Genomic DNA, 19,651 nt, shown 5'->3' with positions numbered 1-19,651 from the left:
GAAACGAAAACGAGGCCGGGCGGGAAGAGAGCGGAGGGCGATGAATCGGAGGGAGATTGGAAAACCGAAAAAATGGAAGGGTGTCAGGGACAGGGAGGCTTAGGCGTCACGCCGGCAAGGCGGCAACGCGGCGAGGAAGGCATGCGGAGGACGGTTTTACATGTATAGCATTATAAAAAATGATAACGACGTCTATATCATTAAAAAATTTGGTGACACTTTTATATCATCGTGTTTTTTTTATTTTGACGTCTGTACCATCATAAATGAATTGGAGGGTAACAGATGCTAATAGAGCTGTAAAAGGTCCATGATGCCGCCCTTGGGTGCCCAAAAAATGATTTACTCTCCATGCTATTCTATTTTGCTTCCAACGTTTGAGTACATGACTAAATTTTTTTTTGTCCTCCATGCCACTCCATGGCATTCCACGCAAAAATGTAATATGCTTTGCAATACGATATATTTTTTAATTCTTGCACAAATAAATTATATTTAGACAACACAAATAAAAATATATTTTTTATCCATCATTTGGACAGCATCATCATGTCATGTCTTCATATCTAGTGTGATCTCTGCTAACAGGAAAACACTTGGTTTTTGTGAGTAAATGCGCAAAATTGTCGATGTGAATATAAATCCATATTTTTGTGAGTAAATCTTAATCTCCGAATGCTCCAACCAAACTCTTTTCACATTTTGAATTTGATTACAAGCACATTTTAATAACTGTATTTACAATGTTGATTCCAACACAGACTACTGCTAGTGCCCTATTACTTAACTGATCAGCTTCAGTAGTTCCAGAAGACTTGGTTTCTCCTGTGCTGCTTCCTGAGGTAGACGCCGAGCAGCTTGTAGTACGTCCACCGCCGCTTCTCGCCGGTGGCCTCCAGCAGCGCCTCGGAACTGGCGTGGAAGTCGCCCTTGCCGAACACCTCGAAGATGATGCCGTCCGTGGCCACGACGGCCTCGGCGTTGCCGTCGAACCGGTCGAACGCGAACGTGAGGTTCCGCGCGAGCCGAAGCTCCAGGTACGCGTCGACGAAGCAGTCGTGCGTGGCCCCCACGTAGGCCCCGCGGCGAGGCGAATCCAGAGGCCGCGCAGGCCCCGTGCGCGCGCGCCCCCAACGCGCGGCCCACCCCGCGGCGAGGCGAATCCGGAAGGGAGGGGAGGAGAGGGGCGGGGCCGGCGGCCTAACCGGCGGCGGCGGCGTGGGATGGGGGCGGCGGCATGGAATGTGGAGGTGGTGCGCGTGAGATGTGTGGATGTGGTGCCCGTGAGAAGAGTTGGGAGGATAGTATTTGATGCAAGGGTAAAATGGTCATTTTCCTAGGTTAGGCGCACATGTCAGAGCTCTAGATCTGTTAACTTCTAACGGATGGTGGATGTAATGGTATAGACGTCAAAACGAAAAACACGATGATATAGAGATGTCACCAAATTTTTTAGTGGTATGGACGTTGAGACCATCTTCTGTAATGGTATACATGTAAAACCCTCCACGCGGAAGGGGGTTCACTCGACTTGGTGTGTCAGCGTGTGGGCCAGGAAAGGCGCGGCTGTAAGCCGATCCGATCTTCGAGTTCGAGGACGCCCTACTTGACACGTACATACCCCTAAAAAAACACTTGACACGTACATACCCCTCGAGAAAAAAAAAACACTTGACACGTACACTTGAGGAGCGCCTCTGTATTCCTTTTTAAACTTCCTTTTAAAAACACTGAAATGATGCATTGCAATTGAAGAATGGGGCGCTCCGATCAAAAGAGTGCCCATTTGTTTTGGGCTTGGCGCAGCACTCCCGCGCATTTCAAAAATTGAAGAAGACAGTAAAGGGATGCCAAGAGGAAAAGGTGTGCCAAGGGTAGAAATGCTCGAATATAGTATGTTCATTTTAAGCGGATTTTTTTGGTATTATTATGTGATAATAACCAGACGGAACACCAAAATCAGATGCAACTGAATAAAGAACACGGAACCACTGTTCTGCAATATATTAGTACTTTTTATCAGGTCTACAAAAATGGCCACCCAAATAGGAGCAAGACAAAAGAATCAATCAGCTCTACACCCCTCAGAAATCCTCGATTGGCACCAGCGGACGCTGAGTAAAATCCCGGTCCGCTCCAGCAGTGTTGCCCAATCCTAAACTGCATCTAGCTAGTTACAGGCCTACAAATGAATCAGACATTTTCTGCACAATGTACACCTAAGTACACAACAGAGCGCATTCCAGTCTTGCCGATGGTCCCCTTTAGATCTCAATTCAATCGGAGATTACTTGCTTTGATTAGAACGAGGCAGTTAACAGTGCCTTTTCACCTTCTGAACACTTCTTATGAACACCCCAGATGTTCTGCACAGAGTTGCAGATACCACTGCACTTCCAATCAAACGAGGCTGCGCAGGTGTTCCCTGCCTGAGCTTTCCATTCGCAATCTGCGGTAACAAGCAATCAATTCACGATGCAAATTTGGCATGAGAAGGGATATTATTACTTTTCCTAGTAACTGCAGCTGTAGTTTTTGAGCAAGTAACGTAAATCCTTGAGTAAATCGGACTGTCAATCTGAACTCATTCTGATGACAGAGTGACAGAAACTCACCAGGTGGAGTGCCGCAGCATAGTCTGCGGTCATCAATATGCTCAACATCTAACCCTATCAACCAAGATCCCAAAGAAACATCTTCGTTGATGTACTTGTGCAAAACATGCCTGCCATTATTGAATTAGCAGAGATGAGGTTAGTACTAACTGGCATGCAATAGGATTAAGTGGTGCTAGCTTTCCAGAAAGGCTAGGTAGAATCTCACTTGTTTATTGATATGTAGGTTGCCAAATCTTTTGAAATGGCATATAGTTGACCGGTGGCATGTCGAAAATATTTGTTACCCACTTCCCCGAACTTCCAGTGCTCAGGTTCATAGTATCTGACATCCCTGGACAGCAGCAATCACATATAACAAGTTAGTGAAAGCATGTAGAACAAGTAACAAATTAAAGAGACTATTTTTCATTTACTTACTTGTCAGATAGGACAGGGCCAGACTTCATGCATCCAATATATACCCTGGGCTTCAAAATATGTTTGGATAAGATATTTCCAAGTGTTGCTGCAAACATAAAATTTTCATGTTAGGAACAGAGTGTTGCTGAACATAAGAAGACAATTGCTGGGAGCGCAACCAGTCTTAAAACTTGACAAACTTTCCTTTGTTCCCTTGGAATTAACAGATTAGGCAACATCAAACTTAAAGTTCAGATCAGCATTCAAATACTTATCCTATCATAGGAAGTATTTTCAGGTAGCAAAAGGACAACAATAATGGCCTCATTGAACCTTGGAACCAACTGATAGTAACCACACTGCCCCAACCTTAAGAATGATAAAAGGCATTGGACCAAAATTTAATACCTATATTAACATGCACGTCGTCGTCAACCTTCACATAGAAGTTAGCATCCCATAAAGCAACAGCTGTTGCAAAGTATGTCCTTGTTTTGCCCGAAAGTTCAAGGTATCCCTCCACATGATCCTATAATTCAAGGGCAAATGGATAAAATTAGAGCAAAAAACATATAGGAAGTAATAATGGCTTCAAAACTACATGTGGATCTAGAAGGGAATGAGGCATCAAGTATCTGTAAGTGCAGATAAAGTGGTATCTTACAAGCCTCATGAAGTCTCCATGTTTCTTATCCTCTGCCTCAATTGCTCTATCGACAATTCCACCAGAAATAGCACTGAAAGAAAAGCATAGATAAGTATCACTTCCCTGTGCTGACAACAACATAAAATCGAAAACATTTATTTGAGTGAAACAAAGAAAAAAAATTGAACAAAGTTTTAGGCTGGGCACAAAAGGTAAGAGGATGTTTCCCTAAGTCGGAGATTAATTTGTTATTGATCATGTTCCTCATAGTATGTCATATTTTGCTGATTTGGCATATTCGGTAGAAGCTTTTTGAGTTTATATGCTATCAAAGCTAAGTCACTTGAAAGATAGTAAAAAAGGATATTGTGGTTCAAATAAAGAGGTTTTTGCAAGGTACAATGTGTAATAAATTGGATTTCTTCCTGCTGTAGTGTTATATCTATAGTGCATGATAGGGACCACCACTATCAACTGCGATGATGTCGAGATAAAATCTTGTATGCCAAAGCGAAAGCATCATGCATGCAATCAACAACCTATGTAAGTTAATGGAGAAAATTCAATGGAATCTATACCAAAAAGAGAGATGTTGCACACCTGTGACCAATAACAAAACGAATTATGATCCCCTTCTCTTCCTCCAGCTTTTTCCTCATTTCTCCTGGTTTTAAGTATTAATTCACTGTCAATATTTCATACCATCAAGTGCATCAAGAACGAATGGGGAACTCAGGGGAAATCATTGTGAAATAAACCTTGAGGCATCCAGGTGTTGCGGATAGAATCCCTTCTCTTGCGGCTGCTAAAAGCAGTATTGATACCTATCACCATAAGGTACTTGCGCCTACCGGTAGACTCAGAAGCCTTGTACTCTTCTGACACTGGAGATCCATTGAGAAAAGAATCTTGTAGAGTCCTTGCGGCAGAGAGTTCTGTCTCCAAGTTTGCTATGGTCTTATCTAAAGTCCTACAAGAAGCCAGTTCAACACCAATTAGAAACAACTTCCTTGAAGCTTACCTGAATCACAGGAAACAGAAAGGAGATACGTATGATCATCACATACTGTGCATCATGGTGAGTATCTGACATATGTAGCATGTCACCGTAATCGCGTTTTCCTTGAACCTGGTAACATAAGTGCATAAATTTTGATCAGGATCAATCGGCCACATGACACCAGGGTTTCGAATGTTGATAGCAGGTAGCTCATTCGATAGTTACGAGGCATAAAGTTACATTTTAATGTTGAAATACTTTCAAGAACTAACTGAGACGAGAGTAAATACTTTTCGTATACTACAGTCTCCAGCCATAAGCTCAGACTCTTTCCCCTTCCTTTCATTTGGTATAGCTATCTCACTTGCTTCAGGCAATGTCCACATCCTGGAGAAAACAGTCACAATCAAGTACACATACATTTGGCGAAATCACTACTAAAAAATAGTTCAGAAAGAATTCACATGCTGCAATCAGAGTGAAACCAAGCCGATTAGCGATTAATATGATCGGATTGAAGCAAAACGTGCCTGCGATTCAATTGCACCAGACAATTCGATTGCCTAACCCCATCTCTGGTTTAGGCGTCAGCACTCAACAATTCGATTGCAAAATCCAAATGTGCAGGGTCGCTGACGCACAGGGCTCAGGCTCAATAGGTCAACGAACAAGCCAACACAGTAACGCTGCAGGGTCTGAATTCTTGAAGTTTTTTTTTTGAACGTAATGAATTCTTGAAGCTTGAAGCCATGACTGAGCCCGCCCAATCCACGAATTAGCAACGCTCTCATGGAATTCATGCAAATGAAGTGCTGCTATGCTACTCAGGAGTTGAGCTAAACAGTATGATCCAACCAACCTACCTACTTCCCTCCCCCGAATTGCAGAGGCAAGTTGACCACAAATCCACAGATCTTCCCCCCACATTATGCATCCTAAGATGTAAGAACACTTGGGAGCCGGTCGAATCCCATGGAGCAACAGGTGATTGAGTACCTGTTGGTGAAGAGCAGGCCGAGGCAGAAGCTCCCGACGCAGAGCAGCAGCACCCACCTCCTGGCCACGCCATCCGCGCCGGCGCCGCCTCCCCTCCTCCAGCTCATGGCCGCCGCCGCCGCACTGCCACCAGAAGCAGCAGCAGCGACGACCGCCACCGCCCGCTCCTCGTCCCCTTCCTCCGCTCAGCTCCCGCAGCAGGACGGCCAGGAAGGAGGGGGAGTTGGGGCGAGCAAGCCATCCGTGTCCTGGATTCTTTAATCCGGGAGCGCGCCACCACAGTCCACCCTCCCCCATGAGGCCCATGTGCGCGGGAGGGGGGCGGCCACCGACACTGCAGGGCACAGTACAGCCCGGCTGCCCTGCCGCGAGTAAATTAATGGAAGGCTCCGCCTCGCTCGCTTGCTGGCGGTGGTGCTGGAGCTTTCTGGTGGACGTATCGGTGGAGGGCGCGCGTCGGATTCAGAGTTCGGACGGCGTAGCAGCTGGGCGCAGTACAGAATGCCAGGACGTTCCCGTTCACGGGCCGGATCGGGCAGGCGGATCTCGCTTCCCCGTACGCCGCCGCCTTCCGCCGCCGCACATCGTCGTCTCCTCGACCTCGTTCCTGGGCGCGCGCTTCGCTTCTGCTCGTCGGCCGGTGATGTCATGTCGGAGGTTGACTCCATCCAAATGGGAACGGGTCGGGAGCTGCACTTAGCCCGTGTTTAGATCATTTTTTTCAAAAATTTTGGAAGAAAATTTTACTAATTTGAAGTATTAAATAAAATTTATTTATAATTTTTTTGCGCGGATGGATTGTATATCGCGAGACGAATCTAATAATTCTAATTAATTTATAATTAGCAGATAATTACTGTAGCATCACTAGTCAATAATGAAAGGGTTATCGAAACAACATTTGTTCTACGAACACATGCTCATTTTGGCCATCATTTCCGGTTGCCGCGTATCTAAGCATCAAACCTTCTACCGACTCTATCTCTATTTGTTCGTGAAGTTTAGAAGTTACAGTTGGTTTCTAGTTGCCGTAATTTTTTTGAAAAGAATAATTGTCGTAATTTTCAAATACACAATTTGATAGTAGTTGCATGAGCCGGTGTGTCATTAATTAAAAGTATAGACTATATATTTTTAGCATCAGTTAATCAGTATTAAAAATCTCTGGCCTCCTATGCATAACCTCAGGCATACCTGATACAAAATCGACAGTTTCTTGTGGCTTGCAGTAATGATATGTATTCTATTCTTTTGGTTCTCTCTCCCGACCTTAACTCACCACCACATAAGAGTTTATGTCGACAATCCACACATTATATATTATCCCTCACTCATGTGTTAACAATCAAGATCAAGTTAAAATGACAAGTTGTCATCATCAACTTTTAATTATGACACATGCTTCAAAATTATATGTTTGCCTTTTAAGAGTTCATGGATGCATTCCATGTTCTTCGTAGGTAGGTAGATTTAATTGTTGTAGCGCTCGTTTTGAAGAAATGCGTTGGAGGGGGCATGTGCCCCTCACAGGGCCCTACGTGGGTCCGAATCTATGGATACATTTTAATAATTATACATCTAGGTGGGTTCTACGTGTTTGTTTTTTTTTTGTCATGCTGATGGGGAGCCGGCGGGCCTTGAGTGGCGCGCGAGGGGAGGGAGGGAGAAAGAGGAAGAGAGAAAGGGTTAGGGTTTGGTGGAAGAATCGGACTATTTGAATTTATTGGGTCCGGTTTTTTAACGGAGACGGGCTCATATAAGTAAACTGCCTCAGAAAATATGAGTATTAATAGAGGCGGTCGCATTTACGATGACCGCCTCTGTTAATCGATTTTGTGATATGGTTTCTTCAACCGCCTCGGTTAATAAGACATGACCACCTCTATTATAATGATGGGTATTAACAGAGACAATTATTTTTTGTGCCCGCGTAGCTCTAACAAAAGGTTGTCGTTAATCAGTTTTTGTAGTAGTGTAGCGTCGGTGACACAATTCTGGTTACTCAAGAGGCCAGTAGGGGTACCAACTCAACCGTACCAAACCTTTCTGCTACTATGAGCTTATTTGGATGGCACCCTGGGAAAGTTGCCTGTGCCAAGCAGCTTATACAGGCCCTCGATTTCGTACCCTGGGGTCAAAATCGCTGCTTGGCAGCAGCTGCCTGAGTCAGGCCTTCATCCAAACAGGCCCTATGTGCTTGGCAACGGTGGAAACACAGGCATGATGTGGTCTATATAAACCGAGAACCGTCTCCTACGCTTGCTGCTGAGTTGCAAGGAAGAAACTCGTCTCTCTGGAGCTATAGACTACCACGACAAGACAAGAAGGTCGCTGAGGCCTAATGTTCTATTTTTTGCTCCAATATGTAAACCACTACAAAATTATTGTTATTTTTCTCCCATGTAAACGCTGCTGAACCCTCCTCTTACGACATACTCACATGGACTTTGTAGTCCTATGCTCCTAGCTAAGGCCGTGTTTAGATGATGGGCCCAAAAATTTTGGGACCGGAATCTTGCTAATTTGAAGTACTAAACGAAGTCTATTTACAAAACTTTTTGCACAGATGGGTTGTAAATTGTGAGACGAATCTAATGATGGTAATTAATTTATAATTAATCCATAATTAGCGGATAGTTACTATAGTATTACTGTTGCAAATCATGGATTAAGTAAGCTCATTAGATTCGTCTCGCGATTTACAGTCTATCAATGCAAAAATTTTTGTAAATAGATTTCATTTAGTACTCCATGCATTTGTCTAAACATTCGATGTGATGTTTTGGGGTGTAAAAACTTTGGATCTAAACTGTTAGCAAGGCTTATAGTGGGCCGGCCTTTGGGCCTTGGCGCCCAGCCTAGGCGGCTAGGGCTGTTAGATGGGTTATGGTAATTGATCTCTCGATTAGGCAAGGATCTCCGTTGATTGGGTGTGTTCTATAAACCCTATATACCGATCCTTGCCTATATAATGTACCACATGTACTCTCGTTAATCAATCACCAATTTCCCGTGCCATATTTGCTTTCATGGTATCACGAGTGCTGGTCTTCTTCCCGATTCGTCTTCCGCTGCCCTAGCGCGCCAACACCTCGCCGTGCAGCGCTCACGCGCCGGCCTCCCGCCGTGCCGCGCCCACCTTCCCTGCACACCAGCTCTGCTGTGTTACGCCCCAAACCCTAGCCATGGCTGCCCCCTCCTCCCCTGGCGCCGCGCAGGCCGAAGCCGCCAAGCAGCAGGCGGACGCCGCCGCCAAAGCAGCCGCCGATGCAGCCGCCTAGGAGAAGGCGGCCGCCACCTCCGCCCAAGCCGCGCGCGCCGCTGCCCTTCAGCGCGCCGCCGACGCTGAAGCCGAGACCGCCGCGGCCGCGAAGGAGCGGGCCGCCGCCGCCGCGAAGATCCAGGCCACCCTAGATCGCGCGGCCGCCGCTCACGCCGAAGCCGGCGCCCCAGGAGCAAAAGGATGGAGGATCCCCTCATCTGCAGCACCACGACTTCCACTCCGCCATGATGCTGCACGAGGCTGTCGCCGTCCTCAACCTCCACGCCCAGGCCGTCTCCATCCAGAACATCCGGAGTGTTGACACCGAATTTTGGTAAATCCGATATAATTTGAATTACAAAGCAATCGGCTGTTTGTGTTGACTTGAAAAGATGACAGCAGCTGCTGATGGGGCTGGAAGCCTGCTAGTTGGGAATTCTCATGTGGCAAGAGGAGCACAAAAGAGTTTGCTTGCAACATATGAAGTTACGTGTGAAGGAAACAACATGATCTTCGTTAGCAAACATGATTGGCATCTTGGCCGGATTATTTTATTTGGATTATTGAAGCACGTCAAATGGAATTTGGGGTCTGCACGTGCATATGTCTATTTATTTGTGTCGCAGATGGTGCACGAATTATTTGGCTTAATCTAGCCGGATAATCACGTGGTTAGCATGCAAGTCAAAAGCTCAGGAAGCTTCCCATACGAGAGATACAAGGAAGGATCAGCATGCGAGGGGCAAAAGATATTAGAATAAAATAAAGAAGGGTTGCCGCATGGAAGGTAATCCAGGTTAATGGAGTCCAGGGTTGATTCTGCATACATATCGGCCTTTCCACGTGCCAGACGGAGGAAGCTTAATCAAGGAGGATTCTATAGAAAGGACATGTATCGTAATATTAGTTTGTTTAGATATTCCTTCTTTAGCAAGTTTTGTGTGTCATAACCGGCTAAACTGTCTAGGTTATAAATATGTACCCTGTTCATTTTATAAAATGTTATCACACGATCAACAAACAAACTCTACTTTTTACCTGCAATTTACTTTTCGGCGACTTCGCCACTTTTCTTTTCTTTTCGACGAGTTCTTTCGAGTTGATCAAGGATGCATAACATTCGAGTGACTTGATCTGCTGGTAAGTTTTCGTTTACCGAGTAAATCTGAGCTTTAGCTTCCGGGCGCATCGCTGTGGCTTCGTTCAGATCTATTCAAAAGTTATCGAGTTTATCTAGGCTTTGACTTCCGGGCGTATCGCTGTCGTCACGTCTAGATTTATTCACCAATTATCGATATCGGCTAGATTTGTAAGTTTTTCTATGCTTTTTGGCCATTATCACACCTAAAAACATATTAGATCGGCTTTAGGTTTTGCAGTAACACTTTTGTTATCTCAAGAGCCGGTTTAGATCTGTTTTTTAGTTTACATCATCTGAGTTACACATTCGTAGTTTAGATTTTGTTACACACGCATAATCGGCTACTCAAAGCCAGTTTTGTCGTCTAGTGCATCGGTTGATCCTGCCGACGCACTCGTTTATTACACGCTTGCATTTAAATATTCTTTTGTCGTGTATTGTATCGGCAAAGCTTGCCGATACGCCTATCTGAGGGATAATCGGAACTCCAGCCGATACAGCCTCGAATTTAACGTTTACTCTGTCTCCTTGTCAATCAACAGGTCAGATTGACTGGCACGCTTGGTCTATTTCCGTGCTTGGTGAACACTTGCCCTCGGATTCCAGTGTGTTAATTTTTGCGTCAACACATCTTTTGGCATGCCTGGTGGGACCCGATTGTTGAATTATTATCATGAATTCTCTAATGGATACAATTAAGTTCCAGGAAGTGATTGATCAAGCTGTGCATCAAGCTATGATCAATTTATCTGATGGCTTGTCAAACACAATACATAGTGCGGTTAGAAATACAATTGCAAGCAATTTATCATATTAGTATAATCATCATGCATCACAGCCGATAATTTTTCAGCATCAAACATCGGCTCAGATAGGCGGTTATCAATATTATGCATCGGCTTTGCAGCCGATGGCTTATCAGCCATCATACCAACCGCAACCGAGGAATTATCAAACACATCATACTCCTCAGGCCTCTTGGCCGATGAGTTCTTGTGGATACCACCCACATCAACTGGGTAGTCATCGGCTACAAGTATCAGCTTTACAACCGATGGCATATCAGCCACAAGCTATGCATCAACAGTTGATGGTTCAAGAGGCACAACCGATAGTTCAGCAGTCTTGGCCCGGGGGGATGCAGTTTTCTCAGCTATCGGCCCAGCTGCAGCGACCAAGGAATTGGGAGTCTCAAAGGATTGATTCAACAACAAGCCGCTTATCAACCACTAACCAATCAATCTGTTGTATTAGAACCGCAAGGATTTGCACAGCCGGTCATATCGGCTCAAGTTGAAGACGTTCAGTTGCAGTTTATACCTCAAGAATCACAACTGGCGATCCCTCCTCGACAGTCAATCGCTCAACTTTAGCAGCCAATGAATATACCGCAGCCAATTGATCATCAGTGTGTTGTAGCACAATCACAATTGGCAACAGATCAGCAGGTCCAATTGGCTATTGGGCGAGAAGACGTTGAATTGGAAGAAATTCCAGCCGATGATAATGACAAGGTTAAGATCGACTCGATCTTATGCCCATGCATCAGAAGGGAATATCAGAAGTACGGATTCGAGATCGGTAGAGCCGGCAAGTCACAATCAGCTATCAAGATGGAGATTAGCGTGCAACATGTTCCAGGAAACGCAGTTGAAGTCAACGGCCAGAAAGAGACACCTCTAGCGTTGACATATGAAGAGGCTAAGGAATCAGTGACCATTGATCGGAAGATTGCAAAGGCAAGACAGAAGATGATTTCTCAGATTATTTACTCGCTGCCCGGACGTATTATCCAGGAATATCGGCTGCTTGGAATTTGTCTTCCATGGAAGCTAGGTGATCAAGAGCAAAAAATTATTTCTCAGAATTATCGGCTACTTGGAGATTATTTTCCCTGAGATCCAGGTGGACAGAGTTGCAACTGCACTAAATACTGCGGCCGATGAAGATTGATCGGCTAGAAAGCACATATGGGATTGCCGATCTGGAGATTAGATATAATATTGAATGAATATTGACCCAATGGCAAGAAAAGTGTAAAATATTGTTGCATCGGCAAACAGGCATTGAGGAAAGTTGTGCCGATAGCTACATGATAGTTGGTACATCTATCGGCTTCATGGTGGAACACAATCATATTATAATATTGATATTGAAAGCTGAGGAGACATGTCTCTCGGCTACACATTATTCTGATGGATTAAAAGGCAGCTGTGTGTATCAAGTTCATCGGTCAAAAGAGTAGTTATCGACTTATTGGATTTGATTCAATTCAGTATAACATATTCTAGCAAATTCAGCCGATATAGTGATTTCAGAAAAGGCCGATAGCCTAATGAAGCGTGCGGAAGATGTGGTGCTAATTAATGGCTGATCTCCTAATTCAACGTCATGAGCACATTTACTAATATGGGTTGTTACGCTACCTGAGGATCCAGGTGGCTTCATCAGCTATTGTTAATATGATGGGTCAGCCGATGGATGTGACAAAGTTTGGAATTGATTTATCAGTCTCTTTCTTCCAGCTGCCGATAGTGTCATTTGTTATATTGATAGAAGCAGCTTGTTTGAAGCAGGAAACATTGAAGTCAATAATAATTGAAGACGGTGATGCAGTAACCCACTTGGTTGTTCGTAGAGCCGATGGTCATCTCCTAATGGGACCGATGGCTTGTGTTGATGATTATTTCTGGTGATTACATCGGTATCAAAAATTTGGTTTACAATTAATGGACAGAGTGGCCGATGGAGATTATAGACAGCAGATGGAAGTAATATTTTCGGCTGATGGCTATTATCAAGAGAAGTTTGGCCGATGTAATCATTTTGTTCAGCATGTTATTTTCATCGGCTAAAAGGTGTCACATCAGGATTGAGTAAATCTTGAATTTTTAATCGGCTACTATGTGGGAATATTAAAGGAAGGAGCCAATACTAGTTCCAATTCTATCGGTTAAAGGAAGTTCTTTCATCGGCTATTATTACCAAGAGCCATTGTAACAGCCGATGGATTAGCAAAGAGGGGTGACCGATGAAGGCAATAAAGGATAGCTGATGAAGTTAAAGGTGTTCAGTTATTCAGCTTGCCGATGTTCTATAACTCGTGGCGTATCTCAGACATTCTACAAATATAGCCAAGAATGATTAAAATATTACAAAAGCATTGGCCGATGATAAAATAGAAGAAACGCAGATGGAGATAAAAAAAAAGGTTGGTGGAGTTATAACTACAAACTTCAGGGGAAGCCGATGGTACAGAACTGAGGTTAACTACAGCCGGCTGTGTGTTACTTAGACGGATTTGGTGCCAGGCTAATTATGAAGGAATTGTACACATATTCATTTGTTTAATCAATTCGGCTACATATACTTCAGTTGTTGACATCTATAGCTGATGGTTGTCCAAGGTTGAATATAATTGGCTGCCAAAGGAGTTTCAACGTCTGGGATTTTGAAAGTCAATATATTATTCGAGATAGATCATTAAAACATTTGATGCAGGAGTCGATGTCAACCGGCTCATCGGCAGCGGAGACTATTGTGAATACGATAGCCGATGACACTATAATGCAAGCCGATAGGTTAAATATTGGACCTGATCTATTTGGAATGGCAAGAGGTGGGTGGACAACGACTTGTCGATTGATTGATCGACTGGCAGAATTAACCAGAGGAAGAAACAATAAATCGGCTTATTGTTATTTACTGAGTTATTCTTAAGCTAAGCCGATTAATTAAAAGAAGAGAGGCATATGGGTTGCCGACCTGATCACTTGAAGATGTCGATATGCCTATCAGTTTCCGGAGGGGCAAGATCTGTCCGCTGGAAGGTAATATTTTGACCATCAAATGTGCTAGCCGATAGCCTGTACAATATGGAAAAGCATCGGCTAATGAAGCTTTAAGGAGAGCCGATACATTCTTAATCGGCTAGTGATTTCTCAAAACTATCTTGACACATCTGATGATATTGATTGCATACAAATTCGAGGGTCACAATTGGTTGCCTAAAAAGAAAGGCCCATGCATCAGTCTTTGAAGGGAAGGCACATACAAGTAATGTGTCGACTAGTATTTATTCTTGGAAGTTTTGAGGCAATAAAGACATGTTGGCCGATCCTTTGCTCAGTATGAAGAAGCATCGGCCAAAAAGATATTGAGCCGAGGGTTTGCTGCAAGACTGCATCATTCTAGCCATATGTGCTGCGCCTTCATTGCTCTCTCCGGCTTCGCGCCCGACGACATCACCATATTCACCGACGTCGAAGATGGCGAATGCAGCTCTTCGCAATCATCTACTGTAGTTCCCATGGCACCAAGGATCGAGCGCGTGTGGTCAAGCCGTACGTCGTCGTCACCGATCACCTCCTCTCGTGCTCTGCGGCATCGACGCCAACGTCAAGCTTAGCCACCACGACAAACGCGATGAACCCAGACAGTGGTCTTGTGCCGAGTTCCGGGTGCCGGGTGCTGGGCGGACAAAATATCCGCAACTATCGAAGACGCCATGGAAGAAGACAACGATGTTACGCTGATCAGCCGAAGGAAAAGCGATGTGCTCCTTGCACAGGCGGAAAGCCAAACTGGTGCCCTCCAACATGCAAGCAAAAAGATGTCAGCTATATGGAATCATCGTCACTGCAAAGAGCTGCCAGTTGATGATCGGCAGAGGGTCGGCGACAGAGGCTGTCTTGTTTGGGGGAGCCGATCGTGAAGAATTCGGCTGGCAGGCAACTGTTCCTTTGGGCCTACATGTTGACTGTGACTGATGACCACTTCAAGGCTTGTGACTCAGGCAGGTGTAATTCGAATCCTAGTTGCTAATTGCCGAGCAAATACATTGGCTCTTCAACAAGAAAAGAAGATTCAGTTCCAAGATGCTATGGATATTATCAGACAGTACGTGCCGGACTGGTCGCAATCAAGGGGGCGATAGGATGAGTATATATGGCCAACTGAAATCCACAGCTATCGGTTCTTAGCTCATGGATTATTGATGAAGATTCTATGGGCCATCGATCAACCAACAAAGTTACTCCATATTAGTTGCTTGCTTCTCCCATCGTTTCACTACACGGATCAGAGCAACTGGCAAGGATCTATGGTAGCTCGTGGACCACGTCGGAAGGTGTGAGGATCACCATGCTGTGCCGTGCGCCACCGTTGTTGGTCATCTCTTTGGTGCCTCGAGTGATGAAGCATTCCACTAAGTCGCCAAACACGTTCTCGCCGGTGTCGGCACCAAGGGAATTCTATGCATACAGAAAGACCAACATCGTTCAGCATGCATGCAACGCGAGAAAACCCATAAAGCCATATACGCATGTACGTATGGATTATATCTTGATGGCAACTGACATTCAACCCGCAAGCAAGAGAGGTCAACGTAGTTCCATGTGCGTTCAGGATGCTAGCAAGAAGAATAATATCCACCAGCATGCATGAAAATGAGAAGTTCCCAAGGCCATGCACGGACACATGTATGTGGAGATAATCGGTAAGCTAAAAAAGAAATCGGCTTGCAATTGGCTCACATGCCTTGTCGATCTACATCAGTCAGAAAGGGCAGAGTGTCGTGCAACAGAAATTTGGTTATTCTGGAACCCCCATGACGGGAATGGCCAGTTCAGACTTGTCTTCAGAGAAGGCCGATCATATGAAAATCGGCTAGCAGCGACTCTCTTATACACGGTAAACTCATGGATCAGATGGTCAGCCAATAGCCCTGTTACAGTGAAGCCGATGATCAGCCAATGGTCCAGTTATGTTATAGCCGATGATTACTGAATGGCAAGGATTAACAATCACAAGATCATGTTGCTGCCGCTCCACTGCTGATGTTGGTAAGATCAATGAAACTTTACTTCTTAATGCAAAAATACTTGGGGATTTTATCTTGCGAAAATAAAATAGCTTAGCTTCTCAATGATATAAAATTCCTACCAAAGCCATATATTGACATATCTTTGAAAACCTCACATATATGCTGCTTGTTTTGCATTGAGCTTTGTCAAATTGTTTGCGACCCTTATGAGATTCATTTCATGCTTTTAAGATCAAGATCACATAAACTCCACATATACTCATGCTGACTTCTACACTAGAAGTTACGCAGAAACATGTCTTCCATCCACATACAAAAAGAAACTCCATCACTTTGACGTGATTCTTCATCGTGCAAAAGAGTATGGGCTATGAATATATATATATATATATATATATATATATATATATATATATATATATATATATATATATATATATATATATATATATCCGTGCCCAGAAGCATGGGAAAAAGGAAAAGAAAAAGAAAGATAGCTCATACTTCAAAATAAAAGATAGAGTCATGCAGAAAGGGGTGCGAGTTCCATCCAGAAAAATTCCACACACATGCACATCTTGATCTGATTGTATGATCTGTTTTCTCTATTGGATCCGGTTTTTGACTTTACAATATATGCAAGATATGTAAACTTCTTTTCATTCCCTACCTTGAGCTCCACAAAAAGCCTTATTAGAAATAGGGAGGAAAGAGGCGACACAATGCCTTGGTGAGGAATCATACACATTGAGTGATCTGCGAGAGTCATTTGAGGAGCAAAGTTTTATCTTGATTTAAAAATCTTTCGAAAGATCCAAGTTATTTAGCAAGAAGAGTGAGGTTGACTTGATTATCCAAGTTAGCTTTAAAATTGTGATAAAGAAGTTCGGAGAGGTCATCGGCTATAAAAAAGAATTGTACCAGAAAAGTTTGTTACAGTTTCTGGTTTGCTACGATTTTCATCTTTCAGCTGAATTCTGGTGGGTAGTTGGAAGAAAGGCTTTGGTTATGGAAAAGCAGTATCAGAAAAGCCGAGGTGTTACGCCTATGAATCTATCAAGCAAATTGAGGCATCAGGTTTACAAAATTTCGAAGCATGAAGTATTCATACTCCGAAACTGGGGGGCTTGTGTTGACACTGAATTTTGGTAAATCCGATATAATTTGAATTACAAAGCAATCGGCTGTTTGTGTTGACTTGAAAAGATGACAGCAGTTGCCGATGGGGTTGGAAGCCTGCTAGTTGGGAATTCTCACGTGGCAAGAGGAGCACAAAAGAGTTTGCTTGCAACATATGAAGTTACGTGTGAAGGAAACAACATGATCTTCATTAGCAAACATGATTGGCATCTTGGCCGGATTATTTTATTTGGATTATTGAAGCACGTCAAATGGAATTTGGGGTCTGCACGTGCCTATGTCTATTTATTTGTGTTGCAGATGGTGCACGAATTATTTGGCATAATCTAGCCGGATAATCACGTGGTTAGCATGCAAGTCAAAAGCTCAGGAAGCTTCCCATACGAGGGATACAAGGAAGGATCAACATGCGTGGGGCAAAAGAGATTAGAATAAAATAAAGAAGGGTTGCCGCATGGAAGGTAATCCAGGTTAATGGAGTCCAGGGTTGATTCCGCATGCATATCGGCCTTTCCATGTGCGAGACGGAGGAAGCTTAATCAAGGAGGATTATGTAGAAAGGAAATCAGAGTCCATGTATCGTAATATTAGTTTGTTTAGATATTTCTTCTTTAGCAAGTTTTGTGTGCCGTAACCGGCTAGGCTGTCTAGGCTATAAATATGTACTTGTTATCGCCATAAATTAACAGAGTTAATTAATGGACTGCAAGCGAGTTGGGCTTAAAGCAGGAATCAAAGAAGGCTTGTGAATTGGCTCATGCGTGAGCATTTGGGCCATGTGGGCCATGTATCCTTAGATTTAGTTCAGATTGAGTTAGAGATAGAGTCCGATATGGACACGTTAGTTTAGATCGTTTTTCAAGTCTCCGGACTATAAATATGTACCCTATGATATTTGTAAAGAAAAAACGTCATCACGTTTCGCAAACAACAACTCTCGGCGCACCGCCATCCCTAATTCTAGAGTTCCATCCAAGTAAGCGTCATGCTGCCCTGATCGCTTCTTGCGATCAGGGCAGCGTTGTTCTTGTTTTTACCTTGGTATTACTCGTACTGAAGCATTTTTGATGGCGAGAAGTGCTAGTTATCCTGATATTCGTAGCATGATTTTTAGTAGATTCATCGTGCTTTTGTTGCTTAGCATCTACGAATATCATGTCATCTCTGCGTGATCATGTTTTAATCTTATACTAATTCTCGTTGCATAGGAACTAGTCGCGTAGAGATAACACCATGTTTCTTTTTTATCTAGTAGATTTAATCTGTTATGGTTTGTTCTTATACTTAAGAATCGGCTTAATATCTGCTAGGTTAGGCCTTGCAAACGGGTTGGATGATCCGGCGACGTATTAGATGTTTTGCTTTGATCTTAATAGGGATTGATTCGGGAATCGGCTTTCGCTTATTCTTAGGCCTCTTTTCTGGTTAAGGTTTGGTTATCTATTACGTTCATTAGCCCTAATTACGTGTAGGATGTTCCGATCTAGCAGTGAAGTTTTTACCGTCGTGGATTAGATTAGCTAGATTTAATTGAAGCAGTTTTGCAGTTATTTGCTCTACCATCTGGATATGCAGATTCAATCTGACACCGGGACTCGATCGACACTTTAAAGCCGATGCAAGAGTCGTCCCGGGGAGCCGACCACGGCTCGGACTTATGTTTGCACGTGTTTGTGTATGCAGGCAAATCGTCGCAAGTACGTTCGCATCTTCCTGATCAGGTATAGGTCAGGTGGCACGCCCTGCGTCTTAAAAAGCCGCGGCGTGTGCCAGGATTGTGGGCTGTTGACGAGGGAGCAGTGCCTGACAGCGCCCCGGCGACTTCCCGGCTCTTTGTGTTGCATGTCGCTACTCGCCGGTGGGTTTTGACCGACAACAATACCCTGTTCATTCTGCAAAAGGTTATCACACGATCAACAAACAAACTCTACTTTTTACCTGCAATTTACTTTTCGGCGACTTCGTCACTTTTCTTTTATTTTCATCGAGTTCTTTCGAGTTGATCAAGGACACATCACATTCGAGTGACTTGATCTGCTGATAAGTTTTTGTTTACCGAGTAAATCCGAGCTTTAGCTTCCGGGCGCATCGCTGTGACTTCGTTCAGATCTATTCAAAAGTTATCGAGTTTATCTAGGCTTTGACTTCCGGGCGTATCGCTGTCGTCTCGTCTAGATTTATTCACCAATTATCGATATCGGCTAGATTTGTAGGTTTTTCTATGCTTTTTGGCCATTATCACACCTAAAAACATATTAGATCGGCTTTATGTTTTGCAGTAACACTTTTGTTATCTCAAGAGCCGGTTTAGATCTGTTTTTTAGTTTACATCATCTGAGTTACACATTCATAGCTTAGATTTTGTTACACACGCATAATCTGCTACTCAAAGCCGGTTTTATCGTCTAGTGCATCGGCTGATCCAGTGTGTTGATTTTTGCGTCAACACGGAGTCCGAGGGTAAGTGTTCACCAAGCACGGAAAGTAGACCAAGCGTGCCAGTCAATCTGACCTGTTGATTGACAAGGAGACAGAGTAAACGTAAAATTTGAGGGTGTAACGGCTGGAGTTCCGATTATCCCTCAGATAAGCGTATCGGCAAGCTTTGCCGATACAATACACGAC

At 43.8% G+C, this 19,651-nt stretch overlaps 1 protein-coding gene across 1 annotated transcript; it reads right to left on the bottom strand.

Annotated features, from left to right (window-relative positions):
• Positions 1-1,970: 1,970 nt before the first annotated feature.
• Positions 1,971-6,294, bottom strand: LOC120668454 (probable beta-1,3-galactosyltransferase 2). Its single transcript, XM_039948171.1, has 11 exons — positions 5,660-6,294; positions 4,954-5,050; positions 4,731-4,792; positions 4,422-4,633; positions 4,264-4,327; positions 3,682-3,754; positions 3,426-3,546; positions 3,036-3,123; positions 2,824-2,949; positions 2,616-2,725; positions 1,971-2,449 (listed from the first exon to the last, which is right to left on the bottom strand). The coding sequence occupies exons 1-11, from the start codon at positions 5,764-5,766 to the stop codon at positions 2,301-2,303; spliced, it is 1,209 nt and encodes a 402-aa protein (XP_039804105.1). The 5' UTR covers positions 5,767-6,294; the 3' UTR covers positions 1,971-2,300.
• Positions 6,295-19,651: the final 13,357 nt, after the last annotated feature.

This window comes from Panicum virgatum, chromosome 4N, assembly GCF_016808335.1.
Source record: "Panicum virgatum strain AP13 chromosome 4N, P.virgatum_v5, whole genome shotgun sequence".
Lineage (NCBI taxonomy): Eukaryota > Viridiplantae > Streptophyta > Magnoliopsida > Poales > Poaceae > Panicum > Panicum virgatum.
Note: the sequence above shows the minus strand (reverse complement) of the source record. Positions and strands in the feature narration are given on the sequence as shown.

What these genes read in the sequence shown, in the direction of transcription:
- LOC120668454 (XM_039948171.1), bottom strand. Translation starts at nt 5,766, where the DNA reads ATGAGCTGGAGGAGGGGAGGCGGCGCCGGCGCGGATGGCGTGGCCAGG. An exon ending in ATGGAGACTTCATGAGGCTT is followed by an intron (nt 3,547 to 3,681) that starts GTAAGATACCAC and finishes CTTGAATTATAG; the next exon opens with GATCATGTGGAGGGATACCT. An exon ending in GGCCCTGTCCTATCTGACAA is followed by an intron (nt 2,950 to 3,035) that starts GTAAGTAAATGA and finishes GCTGCTGTCCAG; the next exon opens with GGATGTCAGATACTATGAAC.